The sequence below is a fragment of the Petaurus breviceps genome, unplaced genomic scaffold, assembly GCF_028583685.1.
Source record: "Petaurus breviceps papuanus isolate PSGF00001 unplaced genomic scaffold, PetGlider_PUasm1.0 176, whole genome shotgun sequence".
NCBI lineage: Eukaryota > Metazoa > Chordata > Mammalia > Diprotodontia > Petauridae > Petaurus > Petaurus breviceps.
This window is the reverse complement of record NW_027185771.1, coordinates 8185689-8198385: the sequence shown is the minus strand read 5'-3', so window position 1 is coordinate 8198385 and position 12697 is coordinate 8185689. Positions and strand designations below refer to the sequence as shown.

The following is a 12697-nucleotide window of genomic DNA, read 5'->3' as shown; positions in this document are numbered from 1 at the left end:
TGGAAGGAGTGAGTCATTCATTCATTCATTCATTCCTTCTCAGCAGTGCAGCACGGAATGGGCACTTTCTAGGGGTGTGTCGACCATTATTTCATTCATTCATTCTTAACCCGCCCTCTCGGAGGGGGAACACTTGGGGGGGGGGGCCGTTAGAGGAGTCCCTCCCTCCTTCATTCTCTGGGGGGCAGCACAGCGTGGGCACTTTCTGAGGGTGTACCGATCATTCATTCATTCTTAACCTGTCCTCTCCGAGAGGGTGCACTTTAGGTTAGAGTCCCTCCTTCGTTGGGGGGGCACGGCGGGGAGCACTTTCAGGACCCCCCCCCTCCCTCCTTCGCTCTCGGGGGCACCACGGCGGGGGGCGCGCCGATTACCCCATTCCTCCCTAGCCGGCCCCCTCCAGCCCTCGGCCCCGGCCCGCACTCACGCACGCAGAGGCAGGCCACAAGCTTGGCCGCGTCCTCCGGCACCGGACAGGTAGGGAAGAGCGGCTTGAGCAGGTAGGTGGCGAAAACTAGCGCCACGATGTACTGCGACGAGGGCCGGATGATGAGCAGCTCCACCCAGAGCTTGAGGAAGGCGGGCAGCGGCCCGTACACCTCCAGCATGTAGGCGTAGTCGCCGCCGGACTTGGTGATGGTGGTGCCCAGCTCGGCGTAGCAGAGCGCGCCCACGATGGAGAAGATGCCGCAGGCGGCCCACACCACGAGCGCCAGGCCGGGCGAGCCGGCCTCCTTGAGCACGCCCGTGGGCGCCACGAAGATGCCGGAGCCGATGATGGTGCCCAGGATGATGGCCACGCCGTTAAGCAGAGTGATGGAGCGCTGCAACGACACGCCCTCGTCGCCGCCCGAGCCGGCCCAGGAGCCGCCCGCGTCGTCCCCGCGCCCGCCGCCGCCGCCGCCGCCGTTCTGCCGCCGCAGCATCTTCTCCCGGGACTCGGAGTCCTCGTCGAGCGCCGGCGTGGCCGGGGCCGGGCCGGAGCTGGCGGCGGGCGGGCCGGCGGAGCGGCGCTGGTGCGGCGAGCTGGTCATGCCGAGGCCGGGTCCGTGACGAACCGGAGTGGCGGCGGCGGCTGCGGGAGCCGGAGCGAAACGGACCGGGTTGCCGGTGGGGCCGGGAAGGAGGGAGGGAAGGAGGGAGGAGCGAGGGAGGGAGGGACAAGTCCGGGAGGCGCGGCGGCCGTGCGGCTCCTGCGACTGCGCCCGCCCTTTTGTGTCCCGAGCCGGGCGCCGGGGGGCGAGGGCGGGGCCGCGCACCTCCTACAGGTGCAGGGCGCGCGGCCCCCCGCCCGCTCTACGCCCCGCCCCCCGCGCCGGGAGGGGGAGCAGGGAGGGGAGGGGGAGTGCGCTCCGGCGGTGCGGTGGCGCCCTACAGCGGCCCGGGGGGCTGCGCGCCCACGCGGCTCTAGCAGCCCGAGCTGGAGCACGTGGCGCCCCTCCCCTACTCCCCGACCCTTCCCGCGTATCTACCCAGTCGAGCGGGACCTTTCCGCGCCCCTCCCCTACCTCCCCCACCGGACCACATGGAGGCATTGTTCTCTGGCTCTGAACTTCCCCCAGCGCCCCGGCCTTGAGAGCCTTGAACTGCCCCTGGGTGGAAAGAGGAGGGTTGGGAGGGGGGAGTATGAATGTGGAGCGCTATGGGGGGCCCCTAGTATTGATATTAATGAGAGAAGGACTTGGATGGGGGGGTGTGAGGGAGGAACGCTGTGCGCGGACCTTAGTGTTGACCTTAACAAGAAAATGAGAAAAGAACCAGGATAAGGGGAGGGTACTGTTGCCATTAACGTGAAGATGAAAAAAAACCAACAGATTAACAGAATTAACGTTAGAATGAAAACTTCTTGAGACTGATTCGGAGTTAAGAGAGAGCCCCATAACTACTTTTTATCCCTAGTACTTAGATTATTTTAGATTAGATTATTAAGTTTTTAATAACTTCTTGATCAAGTCACTTAAATTCCTTCCAGAAACGTACTTGTCAGTCAATAAGGATCTATTAAAGTATTTTGCTAAGGACTGGGCCCTCATTTTGATTTTTCCAAATTACTGAGAACCCAAAGACGTGTGTAACATCCCCTGCCCTCCAGAAATTTTCATTCTACTCCGATCTTATTCTCAGAAATTACGAATATAGGCCACCCCACCCCTCGTTTTACTGAGGAGAAAACTGAGACCCCCGAACGAACAACTTGCCTAACGGTAAAGCTTAAACCCAGCCCAATGAGACTTGTTCACGTCCAAGGCATTTCTACTAGACGGGCCAGTCGCTGATGTTTCTAAAAAGGATGTGCAATTCTAAATGGTCCCAGTTCTGCAGCCCAGCCAGGAGTCCCTTTGATTCCTAGAGATCAGAGACGCCAGTTCTGAGTTCTTTTCCTATAAGGCATTAAGAATGGGCCGGTTCCACAAAAATCATACCCGTGTGCACGAAAGACCACCCGAGGGTGCATCCTGGGTGGAGTAATATTTGAATAAGGCTTAACTGTTATTGTCTACCCTGACGTTCTCTCAAATACCGTCGTGTCTAAAGTACCCCATGGTGGCTGGATTGACTTTTTAAAGTTGGTCCAAAAAGCTGGGTTTGGGTTTGTTGATTTGGTTTGGTTTTCCATTTGTACCTGCCATTTTATTATGCCTAACCTGCAAGGCAGATGAAACCTGTGACAGATGGGCTTCAGAAAACAGACTTGATGCAAAGGAATTTTAAAAGTTCACTAGAGATAAATTTTAAAAGATCTGGAAAATCAACTTGTATTTTTTTTAAATCCCTTATAAAATGATAAACTTCCAAAAAAAAAAAAAAAACCAGAAAGATGGATGCAGCTGAGTCTATGAATCTGTGTACTTTCCCAAATGCTTTGTGACACATATAACACATGTGGCACATAAACACTGAAGACTCGTTATCATTACTGGAACGGGACCAATTTCAGACTGAGAAACAGCAGGTCAACCTTTGCCTATTACACACATGAAAGGAAAGAGTGGAATTTGCATAAAGAATGGAGGGGCTGTCCTAGAGAAGTTGTATGATAGGACGCCCCCCAAGGACTCACAATGTCCAAATATGTCCTTTAAGGAATATATTTGTCAGGAAGTGGGGCGATGAGGTAACCTGGATGAAGGATGAATGATAAAGCATTAATTAAAAACTTACTCAAATACTGTGCTAAACTCTGGGGAATTAGCACAAGCAAGCAAGACAGTCCCTGCCATTAAGAAGACAGAACATAAAAGGAAGCTAGAAATAGAGGGAAGTTAGGAAGGAAGGGGGAGGGTGTCTGGAAATGGCCAGGAAATTAAGAGGTCCGGCTGGCCAAGAAGCCAAGATTTCTCCCCACTATGAGCACCTTCAAGGATGACAGAGTTGATTCTACTAACTAGGTATTCTGGGGAGGGCAAGTAATAAACCTCTACTATCACAATTGCATATGAATAGGAGTTCTGGGTTAGGAGTTAGAAAGGAACGCCTCTAAGTAGAATTAGAAAGGAACTATTCCTCCTCTCCTGAAACTTAAAGTTGGAATGTTTTATTCCCTTGGCCTCCTGGGCACAGCAACGTGGATTAACCCAACCACCTTTCCACCCTCTGATTGCAGACTCTATCCATGCATGAAATCTACTGAGTGCAGAAAGAACAGTGCCATGCAAATTATTCATCTGTTCATAGTATCCTAGCTATAGAGCTGGATTGGGGCCTTAGAAATCATTGAATCCAACTCCTTCATTTGACAAGTGAGGAAACTGCGGCCCAGAGAGAAGAGGTGATTGATTTGCCCTTGGTCACTGATACTAAGGAGCAAAGCTAAAATTTGAATTTGAGTCAACAGACTCCAAATTCTGTGCTCTTTTCACAATGCAATGCTGTATTTCCATGTAGTTCTCCTGAGGTCACCACAGCTGATGATCTATCCCAATATTTATATTTTAAATCTCTAGCTTCCATAATGTAAATTTTCTCAATCCCATTTTTGTCCCATATTTCAACGAATAAGAGAAGCCTTGTTAGGCACAGAATGCTAGCAAAGCCTGCCACCTACTGGTATAAGAATTTTGCGGGGGGGGGGGGTTGTTTTGTTTTGTTTTTTGTTTTTTTGTTTTTTTAAGAAACTATAACCTTAAGGAACTCCTGCTGGGATCACTGGGGCTGGGGTACAGAGCCGATTACCTATGTTGTATCCAAGCATGTGATTTGGACAAGGCTCAGTCCTAGGGAGCCTGACTTCTAATGAGATGGGGCTGGGTACCCTGTTCTCAAACTCTTTAGCTGGTTAAACCCCTGCCTACCCTGGAGCCCTGGGATGGTTTCAGGTATAGCTTAGGTTATGTGTCAGGGTTCCCCTAAAAAAGTGGGAGTAAAGGGTTCTTGATGTACAATATAAATCAGGTCTCAGACAAGTAAATTACTCCTGTACAAAAGAAATGCCAACCATGGAGCATTTACATTTGACAAAAACAAACTTAAAACAAGATTCAGAAAATTATAACTCCTCTTAAAATCTACGAGGAGGCTGATACTTAAGTCACATCAGCACACAAAGCAGTTCAAAGGACTGTTCAAAATTAAATATTTTACATTTCACTTTGACTCTGCATTGCCTGAACAGGTACAGAATGAGTTAGATCTGGTTGGGAACATATATTTCATCTAGTTTAATTCAGTCATGAATGAAAAAACATTTAATATATATGCAGAGCACCACACTAAATGTTGCAGATAAAAATGGAAAAGTATCTTCCCTCTGAGATTACTTCCAATTTACTTTATATTATACAATGGACCCAATTCTTTGAGCTGATTGTTAAATTTGCAGTATGAAAATTCACAGCTCAGAAATTGGCAAACTATACATCAGGGCTTGATTCATTGTGCTTTTGTTTGGATTTAAGAAACTGATGGGGAAAATGTTAATAATGCCGGTTAAACTTAAAAGTGTGCTGAGGATTTCAGAGAGCTGATTGATAAACATTTACTAGCCCTCCCCTATTTGTATATATCTGGAATGAATAATTGTTTGGCTGTTGTCTCCTCTAATAGAAAGTGAGCACCTTGGTAGAAGTTACTGTTTTTATCTTTCCTTATGCCCTTAGCAATTTTAAAGCTCCCCACAGGAAACCTTTACTATCTCCTTAATTCTAGTGCTTTCCTTCTGTTGATTATTTCCAATTTGTCTTTTCTGTAGCTTGTTTGTACATTGTTAATTATACATCATCTTCTCCCATTAAACTATGAGCTTCATGAAAGCTGGTACTAGTGTGTTTTTTGGTGGTGGTGGTTTCTTTGTGTACTTTTTGTTGTACCTCTAAGCATTTAGCACAGTGCCTGGCATATTTATTGTTAAGTCATTTCAAACACGTCCAACTCTTGGTGACCCCATTTTGGGGTTTTCTTGACAAAAATACTGGAGTGGTTTGCCCTTTCCTTCTCCAGCTCATTTTACAGATGAGGAAACTGAGGCAAACGGGGTTAAGTGACTTGCCCAAGGTCACACAGCTAGTAAGTGTCTGAGGCTAGATTTGAACTCAGGTCCTCCTGACTCCAGTGCTCTATTCACTATACCACCTAGCTTCCCCCTTGGCACATAATAGGTGCTTACTTAATAAAGGCTAATTGACTTGTCGACTTGCTCCTGCTTTCAGTGAGCTCATATTGTACTAGGGGGAAGACCGGCAGGAGTTTTCCAATGAAAAATCCTGTGGTCCTTAGGGCATAGCATTGATGCAGATGGTAATGCATCCTCCTTAACGTCACTTTCACTAACAAAATCACATCTGTTTCTGATGTGGAGCTCTCTGACAGTTCCAAGGAGTGTGATAGCGAGAACCTTCTTTTCCAGGTCATTAGGAGCTGGCTGCTAAGGAGACAGAAGCAATTGTTGCCAAGTCACATCTCCACAAGGGTCGTTCCTCGGGCATGATGGCTGTGGGGTCAGGGCTGGAAACCTCCATCACTGGGGCTTTTGGCTTTACCTATGATCAACAGCAGTTTGTCAAGAAGTTAGTGTTGAGGATGGGAGGACTCTTTCTTTACAGGGTTTTCTCTCCTTCATGATGTCTTTGGGGGCCAGGCTGAAAGCAGGGATAGTGAGGTAATGGGGAGATGGGATGCTATTTCCATGGATCTTCTCCAATTCCAGTATTCTTAATTTCCCAGAAAATGTCTTTTTTTTTTTTTTAAGAAATGTATTGAGAGGGGTGGCTAAGTGGAGCAGTGAATAAAGCTCCGGCCCCAGAGTCAGGAGGACCTAAGTTTGGTTCCGGCCTCAAACACTTAACACCCACACAAAAATACTAGCTGTGTAACCTTGGGCAAATTAACCCCAATTGCCCTCCAAAAGGCAAAAAAAATGTATTGAGAGGTACAATTTTAAGTCCCCAAATTAAAAAGTTTAAAAGAGCTAATAAGAAAAAAAATGGGTATTCATCAATTGGGGAATGGCTAAACAAGTTGTGGTATATGAATGCAATGGAATACTATTATGCTATAAGAGATGAGGATCAGATGGACTTCATAATAACCTGGAGAGACTTATACAAACTGATGCTGCTTAAGAAGAGCAGAACCAGGAGAACTTTGTACACAATTACAGACACAACGTATGTATGACGACTAACTTGGATAGACTGGGCTCCTCTCAGCAATGCAAGGTCATAAGGCAACTCCAAAAGACTCATGATAGAAAGGGATATCCACATCCAGAGAAAGAACTACTGAGTCTGAGTGCAGATTGAAGCAAACCACTCGCTCTCTCTCTCTTTTTTTTTTTTTGTTTTGTTTCTTCTTTCTCATTGTTCACTCCATTGGCTGTAATCCTTCTTTACAACTTGACTAATGTTTATTGTGAAGATATTTGCAGATCCTATAGGATTGCATGCCACCATGGGGTAGGGGAGAGGGGAGGAGAAGGATGGGGAGAAAATTAGAAACTCAAGGGATTGTGGAATTTAGTGTTGTAAACTAAAAATCAATAAATAATTTTTTTAATGGGATTCTAACTCCTTTTCAAAGATAAAGTTTATTTCACTTAACTCCTTATCTCTGGATGTCTTTGAACATAGGCTGGATGGCCGTTTAAGATGTCATAGAAGAGGTTCCTATTTAGAATGGACCCCCACACTGACCCCCACTTCTCTATATGCCACAGGACCAAAGTCAACTGACCAAAAAGCTGGAAATAAAATGGGACCCATCATCATCCAGCTATTTGGACAAAGATAGAAACAGCAAAAGCTTGGGATTCCTGATTTTGCTGGTTTTTAGACTGGGTGTGAAAGGATAGATTTGAATATTAATATTTACCTAAAAATTGTTAGTCATGAAATTCTTTTTCATGCAAATGTTTGTTCTTTACTAGTTGATAAGTGACAGCCATCTACTAACTTTTGGGTTTTGTTTTGTTTTGTTTTTCAGAGAGGCTGGAATGTGTGTATTGATACCAGCTCCTGCCTGGGCTACATGAAATCTGAAAAAGGCCAGGCCTTAAAAGGGCTTGTTGAAGGGATACAGAGGATGTCCTGCATCTCTCAGGACCCGCTTGCCATCCACCATGATCATGGGCACGATGTACTGCCAATTCTTGTTCAGCGCCCCTAGCTGCTTCATCTCCTCCGAAGTCAGGGTGAAGTCAAAAACCTGGAGGTTCTCGAGGATACGGGAAGGAGTGATGCTTTTGGGAATACAGATCACCTTCCTCTGGACTTGCCACCTGCGCAGGATCTGAGCTGGCAACTTCCCATACTTCTTGGACAGCTAGAGGACAACGGGCTCCTCCATGGGCTCAGCTGGGTCTCACCAGGCTCCGTCCGAGGAGGCCATCACCTCCAGCCCCCGTTCGTGGCAGTGAGCGATTAGCTCATTCTGGGCCAGGTAAGGGTGGCTCTCCACCTGGAGTACAACAGGCCGCACTGTGGCAACACTGAGAATGTCGTCAATCTGGCGGCTGTTGAAGTTGGAGAGGCCCAGGGCCCACACCAGCCCCTTGGACACCAGAGCCTCTATGGCCTTCCAAGTCTCCTTGTAGTGGATGGTGTCATAGCTCAGCGTGCAATCAGCGTCCTTGGGGAAAGGGTTGTCTCCCTTCTCAAAGTCATAGGGCCAGTGCATGAGGTAGAGGTCCAGAAACTGCAGCTGGAGGTCAGCCAGGGTCTTCCTGAGGGCAGGCTCCATGTCCTCTGGCCGGTGCTTGGTGTTCCAGAGCTTGGAGGTCACAAACACTTCTTCTCGGGGAATGCCCTTGCCCGGCCTGACACTCTCCTTCAAGGCCTCGCCAATCTCCACCTCGTTTCCATAGATGGCAGCACAGTCAATGTGTTGGTAGCCAACACTGAGAGCATGTTTGAGGGTGGCCTTCACCTGCCCAGGCTCACTCTTCCAGGTACCCAGCCCCAGGAGAGACATCTTCTGCCCATTGTAGAGGATGAGAGTGGACGCCATTGTTGGTTGCCTCTGTCCTGCTGCTGATACCGGATTCTCAGGAACAACATTGGGGGGACAAGGGTCCAGGTGAGACAGCGTGCGTGCAAGCCTTACCAGAGCTGCACAATTCCTAACCTTTGGTTTTTGACCCAACTGGTTTGTTGGGTTTTTTCCTCAGTTCTCAATAATGTACATGTAGTCTCCATAGTAATCAAATTCCTGTTTTAAGAGTAACTCTTTCTGGCATGAGAATGTTCAGCATTTGATCCACAGGCCAACGAGGGGGAGCACTTCTAAATTCCTTCTTTCAGGTTGAAAACAGTCAAGTCTCAGTCTGGGAAGCAGTCTCATGGATAATTGACAGTGACACATGGATGCCCACCTCCTGCTTTTGCTCACACTTTTTCCTCTGCCTGAAATGCCTCACCCCCACATTCCCACATGATGAAGGCCCATCATTCCTTCAAAGTTCAATTGGTGCCACCTCCTCCACGAAACCTTTATTGATCGCTCCAGATGGAGGTGAACACTCCATCCTTTAAACCCCACAGTACTATTTATACATCTCTTACAGCACTTCTTACACGATAACTTGCAATCATTTCTGTAACAAGAAGGCCATCTTGATCAAAAATCTGGTATACATACATACACACACATATTAAATAGGTATTTTCTTTCTATCATGCTATACTTAAAGACAGGAACTGCTAAGGGCCCATTCTACTCAGGTCTGTATTGTTTCCTCTCTGTGGGTTTGAAAAAGTTAGGAAATGCTTTCCCAAAGCAGAATTCCACTTCCTGAATTTTTGCTTTTCCAACAGTTGTAATTTTCTAATCTTCTATCTATAGTTAAACAAAGCTTTAACAAGCCTTTGGAACATGGACTCTTATCTTAGCTTTTTTGTTCATCCTGGTCTCCCTTGCAACTTGGTGAAGCTTCTGAACCCTTTCTCAAAATCATGTTCATAAATGAATAAAATCAAATGGAATTACAAAGGAAACCAATTAATGGAGATAAAATTATTTTTAAAAAAAATTGTTTTAAGTTCATGGACCTGGAGTGAAGAATCCCTGTTTTTTAAGACGGTTTGCTAGTACAGTGTATTGTTTTTTATTTGAATTAACTATTCCAGATATCAAACTGCTTCTTTATTCTGTGAGTAAAGGTGGAGCTCCTCTAAGGTTAACGTATGGTATTATCCACCTGAAAGCATGTTTGTTGTTCCTGATGATACATTAACAAATGTCTTTTTTCTTTTTAGTTTGAATATTCTACCCAAATTAACTGGAGTGAGAAAGGGGAAAGTGAAAGGGGTAGATAGAAGAGCATATTTTATGGAGACAAATTTCATTCCCCAAATCCCTTTCTTTGTTCCAATGCTAAGCATAAAACATAAATGTAAAACCGTAGCAGCCTGTTTTCTCTGTTTTCACATAAGTGAACTTCACACATCAGTCTGGCAACATTGGAAAGAGTGACATCATAGGACCTGGGCTCAATTTCTGGCTGTGTGACTTTGAATAAATTATCTAACCTCTTCAGACGTCAGTTTCCTAATCTGTAAAATGAAGGCATTTGGTCTTATCACCTTAAGGTCTCAAAACGGCATAGTGGGGAAAGCTGCATCTTGGAGTCAGAAGATTTCACTGTTGTTATTGGGTCATTTCTGTTGTGTCTGGCTCTCTATGGGGTTTTCTTGGCAAAGACACTGGAGTGGTTTGCCGTGTCTTTCTCCAGCTCATTTAACAGATGAGGAAACTGAGGCAAACAGGGTTAAGTGGCTTGCCCACGGTCACACAGCCAGTAAGTGTCTGAGGCACGATTTGAACTCAAGCCTTCCTGACTTCCAGACTCTATCCACTGAATCACCTGCAGTCAGTCAGAGAATGTGGGTTCAAATTTGACCTCAGATGTTTGACCCAATGATGATGATACAAGGCCTATATGATCCCAGATAGATCACTTAACTTCTCTCTCACTGTTTCCTCACTTATAAAATGGGAAGTTGGACTAAATGCACTCTAAGAGCCTAGGGATCTAGGGATTCCCCTTCTGCTCCAAATTCTGTGATTGAGGGGCAAAGTTAGAGTGGATAGAGCTTGACGTTCATGTTCCAGGGGAAGAGGGTACCATAATGAGCTGCAAAGAGCAGAAAAGCAGAAAACTGGGTTGTAAAGAAAGAATTTTCAAGGGAATCAGGGATTGCTTATAATTTATGTCACAATCACCTCCCACCCCCACAGGAAAAAAAACAGCCCACAAACAAAACCAGGACTAGATCATAAAATGACAATAAACTCTTGATTCCTCTCTAGTGTTCAATTTACAGATTATTCAGACCCTTCGATAACCTGCCTCCTCTACTACAGGGTAAGAAGGGAGAAGGAAGAGATAAAAACGTAGCATTGGGTTCTGGGAAGAGCACACTAGTCAGGAGGCTGAACCCCTCAGCTGGTGTCCTTGAGAGTGAGATTTCAGATTGTTCCAGTAAGTAGCAGAATTTCAAGAGCAGAAATACTCTGAAGGGAGTCTGGTCTGGTGGTAGGAGTGGGGGCTGGGAGTCCAGAAGACTTGAGCTTGAATCCCAGTTCTGACACTAATCTGCTGGGAGTCATGGCAAGTCACAGACCCCAGGGTGCTATCCCCTGGGAGAATAGAAAGCAGCATCTAAATGTGGGCATGTTAGTGGAGTCTCATTTTCCTGATATGTTAAGGGAGGATAATAACCCTTTCACTGAGAAGATCATTCTATTTAAACTCAAAGATTTGGGTTTTATAACCAGAAGCCACATACAGGTAAGAGGTTTTGTGAGGGAAGAAGCTGAGGCTCTTTGATCAAGAGAGACATTTTTTGATTAGCTGTGGGTTCTAATTAATTTTTCAGTTACCAATTATATTAATTAATAATTATAAGTGACAAAACTTCCAATTACATCTGATCCTGAAGTCCCAATAACTGGAGAAGAAAATGAGAAATGGGAAAAAGGAAGGAAAAAAGGAGAAAGAAAAAAGGAAAGAAAGGAGAAAGGAAAAAAGGAAGGAAAAGGAGAAAGAAAAAAGGAAGGGAAAAAGAAGAAAAAAGGAAAGAAAGGAGAAAGAAAAAAGGAAGGGAAAGAGGAGAAAGAAAAAAGAAGAAAATGAGGAAAGGCTTTACTTTAGGCTTAAACATGAACTTCAGCATAACCTGTTGTAGTAAAAATAACAGTAACGATATCTATATAATACTTTAAGGTTCAACGATTAATGTGAAAGACAATCATCTAAAAATAGGGATATAGCTTCAGGGGTCCTGAACACCCATGCTTGGCAGAAGTATCGGCTTTAGATCCTCAAAAGGTACTGGGTCTCAGAGACCAACATAGAGGTGCCTATGAGGGGAAATCTCCTGAGAACTTCACAATGAGAGAAAGACTTCAGGGGCCTGAAATCAGGGAGTACACATGTGTGTGCCTGAAGGCAGAAAGACCTGAGTTCAAATATGACCTCAGACACTAACTCTGTGATGCTGGGAAAGTCACTTAACCTCTGTTTGCCTTAGTTTCCTCATCTGTAAAATGTGGAGCATAATAGCACCCACCTTCCAAGGTTATTGTGAGGATCAAATGAGATAATATTTACAAAATGCTCAGCACAGGATGTGAATGTATACATATGTGTATGTATGTATATACACATACATATATACACGCATACATATACACACACATATATACATACACGTGTTTGTTAGGTATTATTATTATTAGTTAATTACCATTGGGGACCTTGGGTCTGAAAGGGAAGAGTGTTTCTTAACTCCTGTTCTCAAGATACTTTTCTAAAACCTAACAGAATTTAATTGATTCTGATTTGCTGAAGGAGAGGTTACTGACCAGTGCTGATGAGCTGTACTCCTACAAACTTCAAGCCCTCAGGGTTACCTCCAGAAGTAGTCAGCAGAAGATTGTATGAGGACCCAGTCTACCAATGCCAGCTAGAGCTGGGGAGGTATCCTCAGAGGAGATGTTATGTAAAGAAATGACTTGATGGCTTATAATCTGCTAAATAGGACCTATTTTTTAAGAATGATTTTCTCAGGATTTATCAAAAACCAGAATTTTTGGTGTTATTCAGTCATTTTTCAGTCAGGTCTGAGTCTTTATGACCCCATTTTAAGCTTTCTTGGTAAAGATATTGGAGTGGTTTGCCGTTTCCTTCTCTAGCTCATTTGACAGATGAGGAAACTGAGGCAAACAGGGTTGAGTGACTTGCCCAGGGTCACACAGCAAAGTG

General features: G+C 45.3%; 1 protein-coding gene and 1 pseudogene across 1 annotated transcript in view; both read right to left on the bottom strand.

Moving 5' to 3' along the window:
• SLC7A5 (solute carrier family 7 member 5) overlaps window positions 1-1034 on the bottom strand; it is a 59389-nt gene extending 58355 nt beyond the window's left edge. The window contains exon 1 of the mRNA XM_069085591.1: window positions 428-1034. Within this exon, the coding sequence (XP_068941692.1) occupies window positions 428-1034 (607 nt within the window). The remainder of the gene's footprint in view (window positions 1-427) is intronic.
• A 6359-nt stretch (window positions 1035-7393) lies between these two features.
• LOC138159333 (aldo-keto reductase family 1 member A1 pseudogene) lies at window positions 7394-9312 on the bottom strand (annotated as a pseudogene).
• Window positions 9313-12697: the final 3385 nt, after the last annotated feature.